General features: G+C 42.1%; 2 protein-coding genes across 4 annotated transcripts in view; one reads left to right on the forward strand and one right to left on the reverse strand.

The window, feature by feature from the left end:
* Positions 1-6,508, forward strand: part of fam222ba (family with sequence similarity 222 member Ba) — a 29,830-nt gene extending 23,322 nt beyond the window's left edge. For all 3 annotated transcript variants that reach the window (XM_023280146.2, XM_023280145.2, XM_023280148.3), the window contains exon 3: positions 2,807-6,508. In XM_023280146.2, coding sequence (XP_023135914.2) covers positions 2,807-4,518 — 1,712 coding nt within the window. In that variant the 3' untranslated portion in view covers positions 4,519-6,508. The remainder of the gene's footprint in view (positions 1-2,806) is intronic.
* Positions 6,509-6,664: 156 nt separating this feature from the next.
* On the reverse strand, positions 6,665-21,062 carry trpv1 (transient receptor potential cation channel, subfamily V, member 1). The gene is made up of 17 exons (XM_023280144.3): positions 20,752-21,062; positions 20,215-20,404; positions 17,753-17,983; positions 17,446-17,603; positions 17,199-17,351; positions 16,887-17,024; positions 14,340-14,638; positions 13,966-14,142; positions 13,724-13,879; positions 13,539-13,634; positions 13,357-13,427; positions 11,648-11,813; positions 11,492-11,558; positions 11,035-11,384; positions 10,837-10,958; positions 7,602-7,720; positions 6,665-7,523 (listed from the first exon to the last, which is right to left on the reverse strand). Exons 3-17 carry the CDS (start codon positions 17,959-17,961, stop codon positions 7,438-7,440), a joined length of 2,367 nt encoding a protein of 788 aa, XP_023135912.2. The 5' UTR covers positions 17,962-17,983; positions 20,215-20,404; positions 20,752-21,062; the 3' UTR covers positions 6,665-7,437.
* Positions 21,063-21,161: the final 99 nt, after the last annotated feature.

Here is a 21,161-nt window from a genome sequence, read left to right on the forward strand (position 1 = left end):
GCAGCATGAGCCCCTGCTCCCTGCTGCTTAAACCTTGTTCAATAAAAACAGTAGTTTGAATAAAAGAAACCCTAATTAGTGCCTGCTGACTGTGCACTTGTGTTCCAACTACCTAGCTAGCAGTGGGATAATTAGCGCACGACCAGACTGGCCTCTTTCCCCCAGTTCCCTCGCTGGGAACGTGCTTAGCTGGAGATCTAAGAGATGATATGTTCGTAGCCACCAGCAGCCACCTACAAACCTCACTCATATTCCTCATTAACCCTCCCTTGATGCTTTAAGCTCCCCAACTAATCCAGGTTTCGGGTTAAGGTTGAAATAAGTTACACTTGCTTATTTGAACACATAATCAACAGCTGCCAGGAGCCTTAAACAGATGTAAGCAGCAAGAGGTCGATTTCATCCACTGTTTAGGGGAAACTACTCTAAACAGTTATTTATTGAATTCATTACACATTTTACTACACTTCTTTTAAAGTCTCCATCCAGATTTGCTTTTTCCCCCAGAATGCCTGTGTAAGCTTTGTTAACAACGTATAATCCCTTTTCCAATGTAATGGATCGTTCAGTTTCCAATGACACTGCTTTCTTTGCTACTTGCCTGAATCTTACAACTTACGTATAAAACTTATTACACGAGTGCCAGTGGCAAAGTGTACTGTTATATGCTTGCTGCATTTTCATTTGGGTCTATGGTGGAACAGTTGGTAGAGATAGAACTTATATGATGCCTATACAGAAACCATAAGTTGTTCTTGTATCTGTAGGCCTTTAATTGCAACTATTTTGATCATTCTTGTATTAATTACTCCAACCATGCTGGCTCGCTATGTGAGACAGGTGTACACTCTGTTTTCACAGATTCGCCTGCTGTAGACGAGGCAGTGCACAGCTGGCTAATGGTGTTATATTTAGAGTTACTGTGATCTTTAACATTCGGTCAGTCTGTCCACAATCCTAGTTTCATCCAGAAGATTTCATTCCCATGAAATTCTAAAAGATGTTTTATTCATTGCAACAGATGATGTTACTCTCTTCCCACCCACTTACAAACCTTTCTACAGCTGCACTGACATGAGGTTTTGACAACAGTTGCAGACCACGGACGCTGTGCCAGATTCTCACAAGCTCTTCTCACGACATTGATAGCAAACAAGCTGCATTTATTAAGTTTTATAGCGTAAAATGCTATGCACTGTATAGTAAATGTAATCCACAGATACTGGGTTTGGTTAATTGTTACAGTCAAGCTGCCTTTATATTTATTTATTCTGTTCCTATGTCACTATGGAACATCATTTCCAACAAGATCATTAATCATGTGCTGTGTTTGACAGGTGAAGCCTATCCTCAGCATGTCTGTGAGCCTGTGTGTAAGTGTTCATTTATCTGTGTTTGCTTACCCTGGCATTTGTTCAGCGACAGACATTAGGCCGCAGTGATGGCGGGTGTCAAGCTCCAGCTCCTTGGCCCAGACCCTTTGCATTAATGAGGCTGCCATCAGCAGGCTGAACACTTAGTTACAGCAGCCCCCTGTGCGCCGCCCCATACCGGCCCTGCACATCGCTGCCCATTGTTTCCTGTTCACAAATAAAGCAGGAATTAATTAGCCAGTTGGCACAACTGTTGGTGCTGCCGTGTCAGCGCCCTCAGTTCAGCTCTGTGCCTCATCCCACAAGCCCCGTCTGCCCGCTGAGACTGAGCATGACGACTGCGGCCGCATGAAACCACAGACCTCTGCCAAGATTTCAGACATTTCAAATTGCTGCTCACTCAACAACAGGGAGGAGTAGCCAGTATGCTGTAAAGACATCATCTGTTTTACCTGAGCTGAAAATCCGCCTCCTCAAACAGCGGCGCATCAGACCTGTGATTCTTAATGTAAATCAGGTCCACTCACATCCGTCAGTCCAAACGCTGCAGTGTAAGTAGGTCAGACTGGGACAGAGAGATGGAGGGCAGCAGGGAAAAGAGCTATCGTTCTCTTAAAACGATTGACTTTTATTGTGAAAGTGAGAACGCAGCATTGAAATAAAACACACACCACCTGCAACACCTGCATGATCTTGTCGCACATTTTAAACAGGCTCATAAACGAAGCACACCTTCACACATGCACAAACACATAATCATGTTCACATTGTCACTTCGGCATTGTTAAATTTAGCCACGGTGCTTAGCGGGTGTAACAAATGTCTGCGAGCTGAGGCCTGGGAGGTGTTCCTGCAGATCAGAGACGCTGCTTCTGTGTCTGATTACTTGTCTGCTGTCATGGAGCTCTGCTCTCTGCGTCTATCTCTTTCTTTCCTTCTCCTCGCAGCAGCCACAGGGGACCATCGCTGCCTCGCTTATTCTTTGTTTAGTTTGTGATTCAGTAGCAAGCAGCGCAGCCCACCCTCAGATGTATACCTATTCTTTGCCCAGATGCAACGTCAATTAAGGCCACTAATAGCTCCTGACCTCAAAGTCACCAACAATGACACTAAATTGGACTGTAGAGTGGGAATGCGTCAGCTGCAATATTTCTGCTGAGTGAGATAGGAAATCTTTTTTTTTTGTCCTCATAAGGAGGGAGCTGAGAGAGTTTTAGCAGAAAAACAGTGAGGTATGGAACATGAGACCGCTGTCCAAATCAGCTTCCACTCAGCTACTTAGATTACAACTGATGTGCTCTTTAGTGCCATATAAACTTCTACCTGGATTAAGTTGTCTCTCTCATTGTGCCTCACCCTCCCCTCCTCTCTTCACCCTTCAACCCTCCCACCTCTGTCTCACCTCTGATCTGTCCTGTTCTCTCCCCTTTTAGGGGACACCACACAAAGGATGAGATCTGCTCCGTTTCCAACCCCTGCAGAATTGGACGCATATGCTAAGAAGGTTGCCAACAACCCCCTCTCCATCAAGATCTTCCCCAACAGTGTCAAGGTCCCCCAGCGAAACCACGTACGCCGTACAGTGAACGGGCTGGATACGTCAGGCCAGCGCTACAGCCCCTACCCTGCGTCTCAGGCCAGTGCCAAGACAGGCCTCCTCGCCATCGTCAAGGTGCCCACAGTCAAAGGCATCCTCAAAGATTTTGACGGCAGCCGGGCTCGGTTGCACCCTGAAGTCATCATGAACCCTCCCACTGGACCCTATCAAGTGGCTTCAACCAGCACTTTAAACCACCACCCACCTCTGCCGAACCTCCCGCGGCCCCAGCAGAGCTTACCCCTTCAACCGCAGGACCCACCTCAGACTCTGCAGATGCCACTTCCTCAGCAGCAGGCTCACACTCAGAGTCTCAGACACCCTCCCCCTATGGCCCAGCACCCTCAGGGCCCACCCAGACTCCAGACTTTGTCTCAGCACCCAGCCCTTGGCCACCCACAGGGGCCTCCTACTGTCATGCTTCAGCAGCAGCACCTTCAGCAGCAGCCACCACCTGGCCTGCAGGGGAGCAGAAAGCTGCCAGATGGCGACGCTCCGCCTAACGTTACTGTCTCTACCTCAACCATTCCGCTCTCCATGGCCGCTGGGCTGCACCAGGGCCGCCAGGCTGATCTGAGCACCATCGTGCATCAGATCAACCAGTTCTGCCAAGCTCGGGCCCAAGGTGCAGGAGCCACCTCCATGTGCGAGGGCCAGATCGCCAACCCCAGCCCCATCAGTCGCAACCTGCTTATCAGCGCCTGCTCCCGGGTGTCCATGCACAGTAACCCTGCTACCCCTGGCTTCCCCCCACCCAACTGCATTATTGGCGCTCAAGAGAAAGTCACAGCCCCAGTGGGAGCCCACCCTCCACCCAGTGTGGCTGCTATGAACCACTTGCCTTCCAACCACGCTGATCTCAAGCAGCAGCACCACCTGCAGCAGCATCTGCATCCACAACAAAATCAGCAGCAACAACAGCTACAACACAACACACAGCAGCAGAAGATGCACTCTTGGAATCAGCATCAGTTGGCTCATGTGCCCCACATTCAGAACGGTGGGACCCACCTCTGCAAGCAGCCTTCCAGGGACCCCACCTTCCATTTTAAGGGCATGGGCTACCCTGCAGAGGTGTGTGTGGGTCAGCCTTACTCACTGAAACCTCCGGTAGAGAGGCCCACCCCCTCCCCACCTGTCAACAACAACGGTATGCCCGGCCCCATGGCCCACTACACTAACGGTCACTACTTCCAGTCCCACATTTGGAACAGCAGCATCCTTCCCACACCCAACAGTGACAGCTCCGGGTCTCAGGACGTAGCCATGCCATTCCACAGTGCAGGCCCAGGAGGGTGTACCACACTAGACTGTGGCCCCCCTGGGGCTCCCCATTACAGGCTAGGAACCAGCTCCTCCACCTCTTCCTCCGCCCAGACTAATCTGATGCAAACGTCAGATTACTTGGGTGGGGACTTCCAGACGCCCTATTTCCGCGATCAGAATCTAGGGTTGATGGGCAAGATGCACAGGCCTCCTCTGAGCAGGGTAGGTCCAGAGGTTGGAGATGGCAGAACCGCTCTCATCCAGCACCCAGGGTACAGATAAGCTATGGCCTTGTCTCCACAACTGTTATCAACCCCTTTTGTTTAGTCTTAAGAAAGGAAACACGTGAATAAAACTCAATTGATAACTTAAATGACCGCTGATGTTAAAGAGGGTAAATTAATATATTTAATGAAGAACAGTAGTTATTTTGTTTGTTTAATCTTGCAAGTGATCAATTGCTACGTTTAGTTTTGTTGCTTTTACCTGGCACTTCTGGTAACTTTTTCATGTATGTGTGCGTAAACATCTGCACTGTTCATTCCCTGCTTCATCCTCGATCGTACTCGTCAATTCTGTGTGCCTGGATCTTAACAGATCCTGTGTTATTTCTACTACAGACCTGTTAGTAAAGTTTTCTTATGCATGTAAGAAAGAAGAAAAACAGATTCCTCACTGAAAAATGGCAATGTCTACTGATGGATTTTTTTTTATTTTACTTTATTTTTTACAGGATTATGTCAGGAATTTTTGGCTCCGACTAGTTTTAATAGACTAATTTCTTGGTGTCAACGCTTCAAGATTAAATACAATCACTTCTGGATAGAAGAGGAGAGTATGATCTTGTTTCAGTGCAAAGCCATCGGACACTGGAAAGTAGAAAACACAGCTGGAAGCGTTTGCAGTAATGCACATGTACACAGAGGTTTTATTCTTTTTAAATGTAATTATTTATTTGTATGATAGGACTATTCAAGATTAATTCCTCTTGGTCAGTTAAGGAAGCACGTAATCAGGTCGTTTGTACATAGTAAAGGTCCAGCAGGGAGCAAATGTGTAGAAAAGGTGAAGCTCTGTCCCGCATAAAATGCTGCAATGAATTCAGGTGTTAAAAAAATGACTCAGTGCCACAGTTGGCAACAAGATTGTGAAATGTTTAGGGCAGAAAAAGTCAAGAAAGATTAGCTCTCCTACCTTAAAATGGCCAAAGTCAGGTTAACAAGGACACACTCTTATGAAGTTGTGCCATTTTTCTGTTTGTGTCCTTTTCTGATCCTTTGTGTATCCATGACAAATGTAATACTTGAATGTTGAGATTGTTTTGCAGGTATTGAAAGGGATAGGTTAGTCATGAGGACAAAACTCTGGAGTAGAAGAAATAAGCGTTAATGATGTCACGTAGAGCTGAACTACAAGCCTAGCCAGAGTTTTGCTCCTCACAACAGGAACTTCAGTGAATTGTGTGTAGTTGCTACTGAATCTGATGTGAAGTTTGCTCGAAAAGACCAAATTGATCACTTGCAAGATCTCTCGAAGGTAAACGGAACTGACTTTTAAGTTTAAAGTGAAACAGCAAATGCATTGTTTATTTTATTGTACACTGGCTTACCTACTAGACTACTGTAACTTTAAAGTTTAATGATTGTGTGTGAATGTTGCCTGCTGCTGTGGGTACAGTTAAGGATGAGTATGTGAGCGTTAGAGAGTGTGCGTGTTATAACACAATTACGCCCATGTTTCGTTCACCTAACTCCCTAACAGCCCTTAAAAAGCCTTAAGTGTTTGGTCCTTGGACTTTCCTTTGAAAATGAGCATGGTTTTAATAAAAACCCCAAATAATAAGGAGAAAGAAGACGGTAAGGATACGCAGAAACAGCAATTTCTTTTTTCTTTTGGTCTTTTTATTTTAATGAAGTTTTGTTGACTAGACAGAGCAATTCCTTAGAGATTCTTTATTATGGAAAGCAAGAAAAGGAGTAATATTTTGTAATTATATATTTTAGCAATGTGTAGTTACTGAGCTGTAACATTTTTTTCCAAGTCTCAAAGCTTCAGTTTGCAGTTGTGACTATTTATAATACTTGATTTGCTTGTTATTTAAATTTTATTTTCTTCTTTGTTTCTTGTACTATTGCTGTGAAATGGAAGAAGGTCCATAAGCCTTTCTTTTGTGTCATTCTGTACGACAGATAAGAGGCAAGAGCGTGAGAGTTGTGCTACTCTTTTTGTAATATTGTAATAATAAAATAAAGTTCTAATTTATGCTTTGAAATGAGTCTGAACTCAGTTTGGTTGAACATTAACTTGTCTAAATTCACAGCAGGGGTCTCTGCTGCAGTTTCCATCTGCTCCTTTCATTCTGCACGCGCTCAAAGAGATGCATTAACTTTACAGTTGTCATCCTGCCTGACAGCTAAGGTAGCTTACTATTCACACACTTGTCTCTTCCATAATCAGCCTCACGAGTAACTGCACAATTCAGAGGGCCCATCTAAACCACATATAATTTGTAACTGTGACAGCTTCTGCTGAAGGTGGGGATTGTTGCACCAATTGCTGTGCCGTCATGCCATTTATACAGGCCTGCCTCTGCCAAACAGCAATAGGAAGTAGAGTAGACAAAGCAAGCTGTGAAATCTGCAGGACTATCTGGCCGCAGTAGATTTAGCTTGTCTGGCTGTGATGAAAATGGGACTTGTATAAAGGGCACACAGCGGGAGGGCAGGATCAGCACCTTCGTGATCAGTATTACTCCATGAAGGATTTTGAGTGATGCCAGAGGTGCCAGCAGGTTGTGGCCTTTGTGCAGAGGATGTGCATCCTGTTCACGTGTAGACGCAGCATGCGAAGAAGCCTTTTGGATTAAATGTTTAATTTAAAATGCAGGATTTCTTTGGCATTTAAGCAGCACTTGTTGCAGCAGTGATAAATTCTACTTTTTAACACCATCATGTCAGTCAAATGCACAAATGTTCACAATGTTTTCCTGATCGCTGCTCAACTTGGTGATTAACTGTCTTGAAGATGAAATTTCAAATCAAGCTGACACGCTGGAGCATTAGTCAGTCAGAGAAGCAGTTCACACATTTGGCAGGTGAATTTCTTGGGGGAACTGAAACTGGATACTGTCTTTAGGTTTGAATGCCTCGTTGCTCAGGTCAGTCATGCTGAGCAGCCAGAGTGAAGCTCCCTGTTGGCTCTTTACACCGGTGAGGAGCTCATCTCTGTGGACTGATAAGCCCGCCACCGCCTACTGCCCTCTGTGAAAAAGCCTCTCCAGCTCCTCCCTGTGGATGAACAAGGAGATGTTACTACATGTGAGTAATGCTGCCGTCTCAGAAATGCATGCATACACGTTTGTGCACCTCTGGGTCGGTTCGGCGGGGTGTCTGGGGTCAGCTGCTGGACACGATCCCAACACCCAGGATCCTCATTGATTTTACTCAGGTTGATGTTCCATTTGTTCCAGTTGACTTCCTCCACTCTGAGACAACAAGAGGACACATGCTCCAATTACTGTCTGCTGTGTGACGCATCAATCAGCTGTCGGCTAAATTAGTGAAGACCACGGTGATCCTGCTCACACTGCTGCATCTTATGGTAATGCTGCAAGAGCAAACTTTTATTTCTGCTTTATAATTATTACTTGCTCAGAAGATCAGCCAGTGGTGGTAAACAGATCCTTAATCCTCAGAGTAAAATTTCCTAAATGGGATGAAACTTTGTAGCACAGCCAATGGTGGAAGAAGTATTCAGATACTTTGCTTAAATAAAAAATATTAACACAGCATGTCAAAATGCCCCATTACAAGTAAAAGTGCTGCATCAAAAATTTTACTGAAGCAGAATATGGAATCATCAGCGGCAAAATGTAGCTGAAGTATTAAAGGAAAGGTACTGGTTTGGTCCATCTGACTGATATTATTGTACATGACTTCAGTGGATTATTAATAGTGAAGCATCAGTGTGGTTTGAACAACTTTATACAGAGAAATTATGCAAGAAGTTTAGAGGGAAAAATCACTATTTGGTGAAGCTGCTAACAGCTCAGACATCTGAAATGTGACAGACTACATTAAAAACTGACTATATTAACCAATTTTTAAAACCTCTATGTTCAAAGTACCTGAAGCTGTCAGATAAATGTGCTGGAAATATAGCATGAAATGGAAATATTCAAGTGGCACAAAGCAGATCACATCTCACTCTGAAAACCAAGAAGTGACAACACTGAACCTCTCAGCAGGATACCTGAAGATCTGAAGTTATAATAGACACACATGGACTTGGCTTGTTTTATCTGAACCGACTGGACACAAGACAGGACTGTTACTGATCAACAGGAAAATGTGTAGTGTAGCCAAACAAAAAAATATAACTCCGTTTGTGACTAATAACTCTGATGGTCATTTATTCAACCACTATAAAGCAGCAAACATGCTCTTTCTCTGTTCTTCACCTGTGTCCTGATCAATCTGCAGGGGAGCCTCTGTGAGTGCACACTGCACATTACTTACAGCCACTTCCCTGTAATTCTCCCCCAGAAACCCCAGAAACCCACCAGTACTAATATGCTTGAATTATTATTACTCATCCTTTGGTTTGCTGTGCATGAGGTAGTTTGTTCTAATCTAATGAAATGCAAACCTTTAAAGGGAAATGCATCATCAGAGCATCACATTACTGAAATTCTCAAGAAAGCTACAGCCATTGCTACTTTATTAGATACACATGTGACATCTGAGGTAAACTAATAAAACAACTCTGCTTCAAATTCTGTTCATGAAGCTTCAATATGCTCAGTTTTTGATGACATTGTCAAAAATATGATGATTCTACTTGATGTTTATTATTGCGGCCACAGAGGTGGTTGAGCTGCATTACATTTAAGAGTTACTGATATTTCACCAGCAGAAAAGTTTTAGGAAGCAAAAGTTATGGCAGCGCTGTAGCACTGGATTGCATTAGATTTCACTGGTGTTCCTAATAAAATGGCTGATAGGTGTATATTTTTGCCTTAAGGCCTTCTAGCAGACTGAGCCCTCATAAAAAGGCTAGCAGCTCTGTGGTGCTGTATTGGGCACAGTGGTGCTTTGAGCTAAATGCTAATCAGCCTTCTCATATGCTAACATTACTATATTTACTGTGTGTCTATATTGCCCACCATTTTATTTTAGTGTATTAGCATCACAATCAGTTTTAGTGCTTTCACCTCTTAGTTCCTTGTATTTGTTTTGTTTTTATAAACACTGATGGAAATGACATCAGATTTGCTGGTATTTGACAATAAACTTATGGCACCATATTGCTCCAACGCCACAACAAGAAAAATGGATCAGTATCACATTATAGCGTGAAAAGTTTGTTGTGATTATAAGACGTTTTCACATTATTACTTATCACCTTAAAGCAAAACACTTTCCTTGTAACGCCAAGACGTCATTCACCCTGTTGTAACTTTTCTTTTTCACATTATAATGTGCTAACTTATATTGTCATAACGTCTAACTCATATTTGAATGAATAAGTGGTTTGTGAAGAACAAATTGACTGATCAGTGTGACTCATGGACTAAATCAGATTAAGTTCTGCTTCATGCTTGGGTTTGGACATGGCAAGATTCTGCTGTTATTGAGCATGATGGTTGATATTGTGATGAGTATGTGGATTTTAAAATGCATGAAGCTGTACAGAAGCAAGAATGAGTGTGACCCTCTGGAGATAGCATCATTTCTCACTGATCACCTGAAGAAGCACTGAAAGTTCCATGGATACATGACTTATCACAGTATCATCCATAGTGCAGAATAGCAGCAGAATCCCACCAACTCTCAACCCAAGAATAAGATAAGATAAGATAGTCCTGTATTTCTCCGCATGCCAGGGGAAATTCACATTGTTACAGCAGTTTATGTAGCAATAAACATAGTAATAGTAATAAAATAATAAAATAGTAGTATTAATATTTACAATATGTACAGGGATGAGAAATGAGAATGGAAAAAATAAGTTTAAAAAGTGCAAAGATGAGAAGTGCAAGATTTGCTGTGCAAATTTTATGGTTCAGGGTGATATGAGATGAGTCCAGTATATGCTAGCATCAGCCACTGATGCTGATGTTGTACAGTCTTACAGCAGTTGGGATGAAGGAATGAAGAAGAACTTAATCAAACTGTGTAAATGATCAAGCATTTCATGTTATTTGTTGTTTGTATGTCATAATGACATGAAAAGATCTTCTAATAACAGGTTAGTATATAAAACTATAAAACGTTTTCTTTTTCTGTTGCGGCAGCAATGCACATCTGTACAAAATATCTAATGCTGCATAAAATTTGGATCTGATTATGGCAGTAGATGAAAAGCACAAAAGTCAACCTCATGGTGGAGCTGCAGGAAATATTAGATGATGGCTAAACTTATCAGGATTCATTATCTTGAGATCAGGACAATGGCTGTCATGGTAATCCATCCAATTATAACTGAGATATTTTAGTCTGGACCAGCTGACAGGTCCTTATCTGTGACTGGGACTCTGAGTGTGTTGTCATCCAGCAACCGATGAACCACTTTAAAACATGGTAATCACTGCATGCGAACCTGAAACACTGGCGGCGGTCGTCTCCGAGAGCAGTGCTGAGTTTTATCTCCACCCCACAGCGAAACCTCTTCTTCAGACAGTCGGGCAGCCGTTTCTCCATGTCCAGGATGGTGACAGCCCTCTAAAAACAATTGCAGCATTTTATTAAAGCCTCTAATGAACACTCACATGACCAGTGACCACTCTGCATGACTCACCTGTAGCTTCCAGATGCTGGCGCTCTCCATGGTGATCTTCTCCACGGTGCGGTTCATCAGGGCGATGAGCATGTTGAGCAGCAGGATGTAGGTGAGTATGATGTAGCCGATCAGGAGCACATAGAAGATCTCCTTGTACTGGTAGCCCTGGGTGAACTCCATGTCGCCCATACCGATGGTGAACTTGAAGAGCTGCAGCGTGGTGTAGGAGATGTTTCTGAAGCTGGGTTTGAAACACGGCTCATTTTCTTGATTGGCATTTTCATCAGGGTGATCATAGAAACGGCTCTTCTTCGCTTGAGTGATGTTTTTCACAGGAGGCTGAGGCTCTATGAGCAGGGTGACGACCGCTGTGACAGGACAGAGAGAGCACAATATCCTCCATTCATGGTACTTGGCCATAGTCTTCATCTTAAAATGTTTTTTGGTATCTTCAGAAAGTAAGTAAGTAAAGTACCTGCTGAAAACCCAAAGAGGAAAACAACGTAGACAAAAAGAAAGCGCAGGATATCACTGAGGATCATCTGCAAAGACAAAGAGAGACAGACAGCCTCAGAGATCAGATTGTTCACTGTGACCTTCACTTTGATGTGTTCTGACCTGCGTGGACTACCTTCTGTATCATGACGCTGTAGATGCCCATGTGTCTGTCACCCCTGGAGTAGTAAAGCAGGTTCAACCAGCTGAGAGCAAGACACAGCACCAGGAAGCCGAGATACTCCAGCCGCCCACACAGGTAGAGCCCAGCGGAGGCCAGGAAGAGAACGCCCTGCACAAAACTGACAACAGCAGAAGATCTTCTGTGATGCTGAATGGCTTTATGCAAGTAACTCAGAACTACAAAACATGACTGTATTGTAGGTTTCCCAGGAGCTATTTGGTGATGAAGCATTGTCAAGTACCACTAACCCCCAAATAATACGCTTTTATAGTGAATGATTCTTTCAAAAGGCATTCATAAATTGCTTGTTAAAAACCTTCACCTCCTATGAAACTTTTGTCTATACAAATACATTTAATTCAAATAGTAGTTAAAAGATATTCCTCTTTGATGTTACACACCTAATTCATAACTGCTTGTTTCAGAAATGACTACTTAAATGAGATCAGCTGCATAAAGTCAAGCGTGTTCACTTGATTGTAGTATTGATAGAAGTGTATCTGGAAGGTCACCTATTGGTGAGTTGGTATCATGGAAAAAACTGCACTAATGATCCACAAGATGAAAACCTAATAAAAGCCTAATGCTGAGCAGGTCCCCCTCATGCTGCCAAAACAGCTCCGTCTCACTGAGGCCTGGAATCCACAGACCTCTGAAGGAGTCCCGTGGGATCAGGCACTGAAACATTAATAGCAGATCCTTTAAGTCCTGGAAGTTGTGAGTTAGGGCCTCCATGGATCGGACTGGTTTTTCCAGCACATTGCAGAGATGCTCAACTAAACTGAGATCTGGAGAATTTGGAGGCCGAGTCAACAAACTGAATTCATTTTCATGTTTTTCCAACTTTTCCTGAACAAGTGTGGCAGTGAGCATGATCCTGCTGAGAGGCCACTGCCATCAGGGAATACTGTTGCCAATAAGGGGTTTATGCAGTCTGCAATACTATTTAGGTAGGTGGTACCTGTCAAAGCAACATCCACATGAATGAACCCCAAGTTTTCTAGCAGAACGTTGCTCAGAACTGCTTCTGCTGCCATTGATTCCCCACGTAAACGGCACACATGCAACAAACCGTCCACATGATGTAAAAGAACGAGTGATTCATCAGACCAGGCTACCTTCCTCCATTGCTCCATGGTTCAGCTTGCATGGAACTACCAGTCTGTAGCTACACAGCAAACTGTGATGCTGTGTGTTCTGACACCTTTCTATTATAGCAGCATTAAGGTTTTCATCTGTTTGTGCAACAGTATTTCTTCTGTGGGATTGGATCAAATGGGTCAGCATTCAGTCCACATGAGCACTAGCAGCTGCCCTTCCTTGGACCATTTTTGGTAGGTGCTAACCACTGCATGCTGGGAGAAGCTCAGATCCAGTTGTGTAGCCATCACAGTTTGGCTTGTCAAAGTCACTCAGATCTTTCCGCTTGCTCCTTTTTCCTGCTTCCAACACATCGACTTCATCAACTGAATGTTCACCTTTTGCCTAATATATTCCACCCCTTGCCATTGTAAGAAGATGATAAAAGGGATTTGCATTTGCCACTAGTGGTTTTTATATTGTGGCTGATCTGTGTGCATCATAAAGAGGTGAGTAAAAGGAACACTTCAAGCATGAAAAGTCCACAGGGTATCTTTCATTATGACAAAGTTTCTACTTACAACAGAATCTCATAATATCCATCAATCAGCAGGGTCTGCAGCTTTGGATTTTTTCTCTTCATGTCTACGATCTAAGGAGTTAGATATGGTAATCAATCAGCCACATTATTGGATCACAGCTTCCATAAGGTGTTGATATGAGACCAGAGATATAAATTTATAAAACAAAAGCACTTACATACCCCTATGAAAAAGAAATAGAAGTTTGCCAGTGTCATCAGCAGTTGGCCTGAAACATACAGGTAACCCCACATGTTGTGCTCGATGGGAAACGGTGGCTGTGGGGCACAAAGGAAACATCAGCACCATCAGGACTGTCAGGATTACCTGTACAGATCAGTCTCATAGTTTGTGTCATCCAGCTCACCGGTCCATTCTTCTTATTGTAGGCTACAATAGTGAAGATGATCAGGTACAAGAGGTAGACCAGAAAGTTAAAGAAAAACATTCGGCCGGCAAATTTCTTCCACTTGTTCTCAAGTAGTTGGCTTAGAGGTTCCGTCTCCAGCATCTCGTGTCGGTTCTGAAAGTAAACAAGAGGAGATGCATGTTTAAGAGCTGAATGTCATCTACAGCTGCTGTGATTGGACTTACAGTACTAAGACTCACAGGAATGTCACTACCATAGACCAAGATCTCTATAACCGACTTGTCCTCATACAAGTCCAAAGAGGCCAGGTCATACAGGGAGCAGTGGACCGGTCCATACACCCACTCAGTGAATTTACGGGACAAATGTTTGGTGTGACTCTCCTGGAACTCCCGTTGAAGGATGTGTGAAAACAGCTGTGGACAAATGAAAGAAAAGAACAATAACATTTGTGACAGTTGAATCCCATCAAGCCAAACTGAAAAGGACTCTACTGAAACTCACTGGGTCGACCATAATTCTGCTTTCTGGGCTGTCAGTGCTAAAGGGAACCCATAGTACTGTGTCTGCTGTGACCCTGCAGTACTCCTCATGTCAGCCTCTAGTAATTTACCCCAATCTTGCCAGTCTTGGCAGCCATTCTGAGAGGTGTCAGGCCCTTGCGGTTCTTGATGTCCTCCAGCTTCAGCTTGGGATGCAGTCGAGCGGTCGTCTTGAGGATGTGGTCGTAGATGCTGGTGATGAATTCTGTGTTCTCCTTTGAGTTGTCAGCTACCACCACCAGGGCGTGCAGCACCGTGTTGCCTTGAGAGTCTGTCAGCTTAGCATCCGTCCGCTGGTACTCATTCTCCATGAGGAAGTCCACCACATCAGGCTGGTTGGTGCAGGCTGCTAGAGAGAGAGGCAGCTCACCTGGAGACAACAAAAAAAGAAAATACATGCATCTTAGTGACTCTCTTTAACTTGTCTTAACTAGTCTTAAATGAATAAATCCTCCAGAAAAATCTATCCGACCTCAAACGTGTTTTGCGTCTTATTTCTTCACTTGGATGTTTGGGATTCACTGCACAGAATGATGTATGTGAAGAGCTGGTGTGACAACTAATTTGGAAGCCAATCACGGTCTTATAAGTCTATTTTGAGGGTCTTCTAGAATATGTTTACGTGCTTTAATGTTCAAACACTTTATTTTCTTCACACTGTACATTGTTGCAGCACCTCAGTGAGAAGAGGTCACTGAAGGCACCATAGGCAACTATTGGTTAGGTACTATATCCCCAGAACTGTGAGTGTAGACAGAGAGGTGTAGCCCTGGCAGACACAGCGCTATGGCGGCCTGTGAAGCAGCTGCTCATTCTGTGAGGGCCACACCAGCTGTTTAATGCAAATGTGTTACTTGGTGATGTAGATAATTTACAGAAGAAAAGTCTAGACTTCAAACAAGGCATTCCAGTCAGGCAAAGAGAAATGTTTTCTGTGAAAGAGAATAACTCCCTTTGGTGTGCAGCTTAGGTTTTATAAATTTGCAGAATCTCTATACACACAGAAAGCTACAACTATATACTATACCTAGTACTTTATACTACTTTCTGATCCTGGTGTGTACTAAGAGGCTATTAGTTGCAGCAGGCCCCCAGACCTACTACAACCTGCGGAGAATAGACACAACTGGAGATCAATGGTGACCAACCTTCATAATGAAGACGCCACATGATGATGATACCTAGTACTACGACAGCTAATATCACTTTTTAAGATACTATAACAAAAGGAAAAGAAAAAACAAAAAAGCAGAATATGGGCACTTTAATATTTTTTGGATCTTCCCATTCACTTTGGAAAACATTGCAAAACTGTCCCTGAAGTTGCTTTATGTAATTTAACATTATCAAGCAATAAAGCAATAAAATACTGAAGGAAGAAGAAAAGAAAAATGGAATGAGTTCATTCAAGATGATACACCATGGTTTATATATCTCATATTCTAATAGAAGTAAATTTGTCAAATTTGTTGCAAACAAATGTAACATATCTACCAAATATTCAAGACACTGCCTGTTTGAAAAAAATAACTAGTAATTATTCAACTCATTAGGTAGTTCTGTGTGACATTAAAAGTGAAACAAAAGTTTCAAGCATTTTGTTTTCACCAAAGTTGTAAAAATGAATGTGAAAATAGACAAACCCTCCTTGGTGTCACCCACAAGCCTCCTGAGCAGCAGTTTTAAAGCAACCACAACTTTTAATTATGCGTAACTTTGAGCCTGAATACCATTCAGACAAGTAAGTTATAAAAAAAATTCACCTCCCAACATGAACAGATTACTTTAGCTATCAAGACCAAAACCCTTTTTTTTTTTTTTTTTTTACACCAGGCTGTAAACTTGTTTATTTCTGCTGGAAGGTTGGACATCTCAGCACCGGGGTTTATAAGAATCCCATCACTTAAAGGGTCAGCCTTAAGGGACCATTTGAGGAGCTGCTTTTGGAAGGTTGTGGGTTGGTTGTAAAACATATCTAAGGGAGATCAATATATAAATGTTTTGATGAAGGACATACTATTACCACTAATCCCTCAGGTTTTACATTAGTTAAAGTCAACGTTGTAAGAACTCTGACAAGATTTTGACCACTAGAGGTGCTGTTGATCAGTATTCTAATGAGCAGCTTCTTGTGCTGTTTGTATGTTATGTTATGCCATTTGGCTTTTTCCCCAAAAATAGTAGATCTGCCTAGTTAAAGATAACTCTGCAAGCTCAGTTCTGTTCCGATCCATGTTCCAGATTCATGGGAACACTGAGCTTTAATTTGCAGGTTTACAGAGATATAACTCAGAAATCCAGAGTCTTGTAACAGGACACTGTTTGAGGATACTAATGCAGACCTGCAGTATTACAAACTAACACTTAGAGGTGCTGTCCCTCTCTACAGCTTGCACACTTTGCTTCTACACATCCTGTAATTGAGGAAAATCTTGTGTTTCATATAGTACTAAGAAAGTCACACTTCTGCCTCAACAATAAAATGTAATTGCTAGGGTAAAAAATGAAATGACTGAAATGTCGCAGATATTACCAGCATCATTACAGAGTGATTCATCTCATTTGTAGATAATCTTTGCATGAGGAGGATGTTCCTCTCTGCTGCAGCCTGGACTCACCAAAGTAGAAGTTGGGGCCGTCATGTGGCTGGAAGAATTTCCCATAGGCTTTAGCGTGGACGTCTGCTCCTTTATTGATCAGCAGCTTCACGTAAGCAAGACTCCTCCTCTCAATGGCTATATGCAGGGCTGTCTGACCTGTCAGAGGAGGCGTAGCACTTCTTTATATCCACTTAGTGCAAATGTATTTTTTTGTGGGTAAGACAAAATAATGGGAGAAGACGTTTACCACAGTATCTGTGATTTATATAGAGAGCGGAAGTTGAAAGAGAGAGTTATATCAAACTAAAGTGAATTCAGAAGAAAGTTCACCCTTGTAATAGTTGCTGGTAAAAGCTGCATTTACAAACTCCGTAATGTCGCCCATCCTCTCTGATATGTCTATTAATACTTCGATGGTCTCGTTCTTGCCGTCTTTGATGTGCAGAAGAGCTTTCATGAGGGCGGTTTTACCATGGGACTGATCTGCAGACGTAAGCACACATTCAGGGGGTTAACACAAAGGTCAGCAACTCACAGTTTGGTGCAGCTGTTGCATTATGGGTACTTTTGCACTCACACAAAGAGTCAGAGAGTTTCTTCATGTTCTGGTGCAGGTACTGGTGCAGGCCGTCCAGCTTTCTGACATCCCTGCTGGCCACTGCTTCAAACAATCTATCGATGTTAAACGTCTTACTGTCTCTCCTGCGGTCGGGCTGCTGCTCACCTCGAATCCCTCTAGAAATAAGAAATGTTTTACACAGCAGGGTGGTAAAACACAACAGCTTCACCGTCCATTTTAATTAACACAGTGGGGCTTGATAATATGCAGCACCCGCACCATAATAAGGGCAGAGATCATTTTATGACTGCATGGAGAGGCTCACTTGTCAAAGTTGAGATTGAATCTTATTTGAGGTTTGGTCTCCTCCATTTCCTCCTGGTAATCAGTGTCCATGGGGGCCTTAGGGCCGTCCTCGCTCAAACCCAGAGCAGAAGCAAGACCGTCTTTCTTGCCCCCTTTTCGTTGGGATTTCTCCTCCTCTGTCCTGTCGTCGGCCTCCAGAGTGAAGCCAAACATCTCTGACTTCTTCATCTTCACTTCTAGTTTGAGAGATCTGAACAGAAATATGCTAAAAGTGTTCATCATCAAGACACAGAAGCTCATTCTACTCACTCATTCAACAGCTGCAGGTGCTACGGGGAGCAATTGTGTGTCTGCTAACTCATTTTCTGTCAGATCTAGATCAAAAAAGTACACAAGAGCCACTTGTGTTTTCTGGAGTGTTACTTTCCATAGACCAGCAGTTTTCATTGGAGAAGAGGAACCCCCTGCAAAATGATTAAGAGGATAGAAAACACATTTCTGCTATGCAAAATGTTTTCTGAATTCTGAATCATTTGAAGTTGTTTCAACTCAGAAATGTAAGTTCTCCTGCTGACAAAGTCATCTTATGAGATGTAAAAGTGTAAACAAGTTGAATAAACTTACAATGTTAAGTTAAATCAATTACGTAGACAGAGAGGAGTTACAAACTGACTGCTTTCATTTTACACTTTCTAAGTTTGAAGAGTTTTTTTTTGTTTTCAACCAGAGCAAGTAGGAAGACAACCTGTGAGGCTTCTCCCAGATTCAGTGAGATAAATTATAAGTCTAGGAATTTAGGGAATGATTTTAGTACTTACCTTTGCATTTGTTTGGGTGGGACTGTTTTAGTCATTATGAAAAGAAATAGCTGTAATTTGATTTAACTTGTAAAAACAACACCCACCAAGTTTCCCTTAAACTACAAGAAACAAAAATCTCTGGGGGGGTTTTAACTCTCCAGTAATACCTTCTGGGAATTCTTATGCTTGTTTAAACTTAATTTAATTAGTTGAGGGAACTCTCCCCTGTTCATTCATTCAACTCATCGCTGTAGATCAAAAAGTTCTATGAACTTATTAAGTTGTAAAGTGGTCTGAAGATAACAATGAGACATTTTAGGTTCAAATAGGTAGAAATGAGCAAGATTCATGTTTACATTATGGAAACTAGAAGAGATAGGTTGATCTGACTGAATTTCTTTATGATCAACAACTTAAGAAGCAAAGATCAGGTTTTATTAAACTACTTACAGCTTTGTCAATAGGTTACACTTAGCTTTAATTTAATGGCTCATGAGCCAAAACTGGTTATGAATCACAGCTGTAGACAAAGTGTTTGTATCAGCAGGGTTTCCACCAGGGTTCATCTCTCTGCTCTTTAAGACATATTTTCAGACATGTGATGTCTCATCCCTCTATGACTAACAAAGAAGTTTATTTAGAGGATCTCCATGACAGCAGGAAACACAGCACTTGATCTGGGAGCCACTTACTCTGCAGAATAATCAAATCATTTACAGTTGGGTTTGCGTAGAAACTGTTTTATCGAGTACAGCATAAAGAGAATATTCCTCCAAAGCTCAGTGATCACAGTAAAATCTATATTCATGTGTAAAGGGAGACATGTTTGGGAAAATGGGAACCTACACAGAAATGTCTGGTGGGTTTATGTTCCCATTTTCAGTTAGAAAATGAGGAATTAGTGACTCCTGTGTGTGACTCCGTGATCATAAGAAAAGCAAAAAAAAAAAACCCAAAGACCAGATAAACTGGGAAGTAAACACGTTATTTTTTAGTCTATTTTATTTTGAGGTGATCAAATGAGACTTTGTTTAAAATGACGCAACATCTGAAGCAGTAGAATAATAAAGAGTGACGGAATTCACATTAGCATAAACCTGTTTGTTGTTAAACTGTGTGTAGAAATACCTTCCACAATGTCGTTATATCCTCTTGTATTATTTATAGATCTATTGATTGATGACACACAGTAATGTGAGCCATGTATGTTTTAACAGAATACATCACACACAGATGTCTGTATAATGAAGAACATCTAGATTATCTACATTATTCCCGTTCAGTTTTTGTAAGCACAAATCACATTGTAAAGTCACGACCCTACAATATTATTCTATTCTATTCTATTCTATTCTATTCTATTCTATTCTATTCTATTCTATTCTGTTTCACAATATATCGTGAAACCCACATATGCAAAGATTCCCTTTGAGCAAGCACTTAGTGTCAACAAGAAGAAAAAAGCTCACAATTTAATGCATCTTTTTAGCTGTATGTTTACATGTACAGTGTATGTACATGAAATAAAAAAAAATTAGAAGTTTAAATCCCAGTAGCATATCAAGAGAATATTGTATACCACAGCAATTTTGCTCATGATAATTAGCGTGTTTCACATATTCTTCATAGATTGAAGCAATTAAATCAGCTGGATACAATAATGAAGCAAAATTTGACTAACCACAAATGAGCCGTCTTCTTCCAGATTGTCTTCTGAATCAAAAATCTGATCTTTAGTCCAAAACAAAACAACAGGGCAGAGTTCTGCAGAGGCGTGTGGATCCTTTTGTCCTCAGCGTCCTATGATGCTCACTTAACGTAAAGGAAATGAGATTGCAGAAGCAAGCCAGAGGGAGATAAAGTGACCCGCCCTAGAGAAAATCAGAACACATTACTCGGACCCTGAGTGGTTGAAAGGATGCTGTATTGACTGACCATAGTCAGACCAAGACAGCTAAAGATACCACAAATTATTCCCCATCTATGGCCTGCTCTGAGTGCTAGTATCATCTGACGCAAACACAAATGTGCTTAATGATGAGTTCAGCAGAGAGGAGCCACAGAGATGAGTACTAATGTGTAAACAGCCTTTACATGTAGGCAAAAGAATTCAATTCTGTAGTTTAAGTAATGCGCCAAAGGACTTATCTGGAGAAAATGTCTATCAAGGAAAAATCTCTGACTCTGAAAGTAAAAAAATAATATCAGAGAAACTTACATGTTTCTTTTGCTGGATTTCTGTTACATAAAGTCCATAAAGTTGCTTCCTGTGTGTCTTGTGCCTCTTCGTACTTCCAGTTTAATGTGTGTTTTCAGGGCTGCCTCAGTCCTGTGACTGAGTGTGTGGTTGCAGAGCGTCTGCCTACCAGTGTGATCTGCAGATTTGCATTCATACGATCAGTTTCCTTTCTTTATACGACTTCCTTTTTTACAGTTAAACGGGGCACATGGTTTGCTCAAGACGCTGTAAAGAAATATGTGCCAGAGCAGCCAAAACTGTGCTGCCTGGTGCTGCTTCATCTAGTGTGTGTCTGAGCTTTTTAATACCTTCAGTACAAGAACTAATCACTGCACAAGATCATGATTCTTTTCCTAGAGAAGCAGAAAGAAGACATGAACATTAAATTT

The sequence above is a fragment of the Amphiprion ocellaris genome, chromosome 14, assembly GCF_022539595.1.
Source record: "Amphiprion ocellaris isolate individual 3 ecotype Okinawa chromosome 14, ASM2253959v1, whole genome shotgun sequence".
In the NCBI taxonomy this organism is placed as follows: Eukaryota; Metazoa; Chordata; class Actinopteri; family Pomacentridae; genus Amphiprion; species Amphiprion ocellaris.

Bases quoted from the DNA above. Each gene is read 5' to 3' on its own strand.
- trpv1 (XM_023280144.3), bottom strand. From the start codon at position 17,961: ATGAAGAAGTCAGAGATGTTTGGCTTCACTCTGGAGGCCGACGACAGG. The intron at 17,025-17,198 runs GTGAACTTTCTT...CTCCTCTGACAG, and splicing joins TACCAGCAACTATTACAAGG to GTCAGACAGCCCTGCATATA. The intron at 11,559-11,647 runs GTAGTCCACGCA...TTGTCTTTGCAG, and splicing joins ACAGCGTCATGATACAGAAG to ATGATCCTCAGTGATATCCT.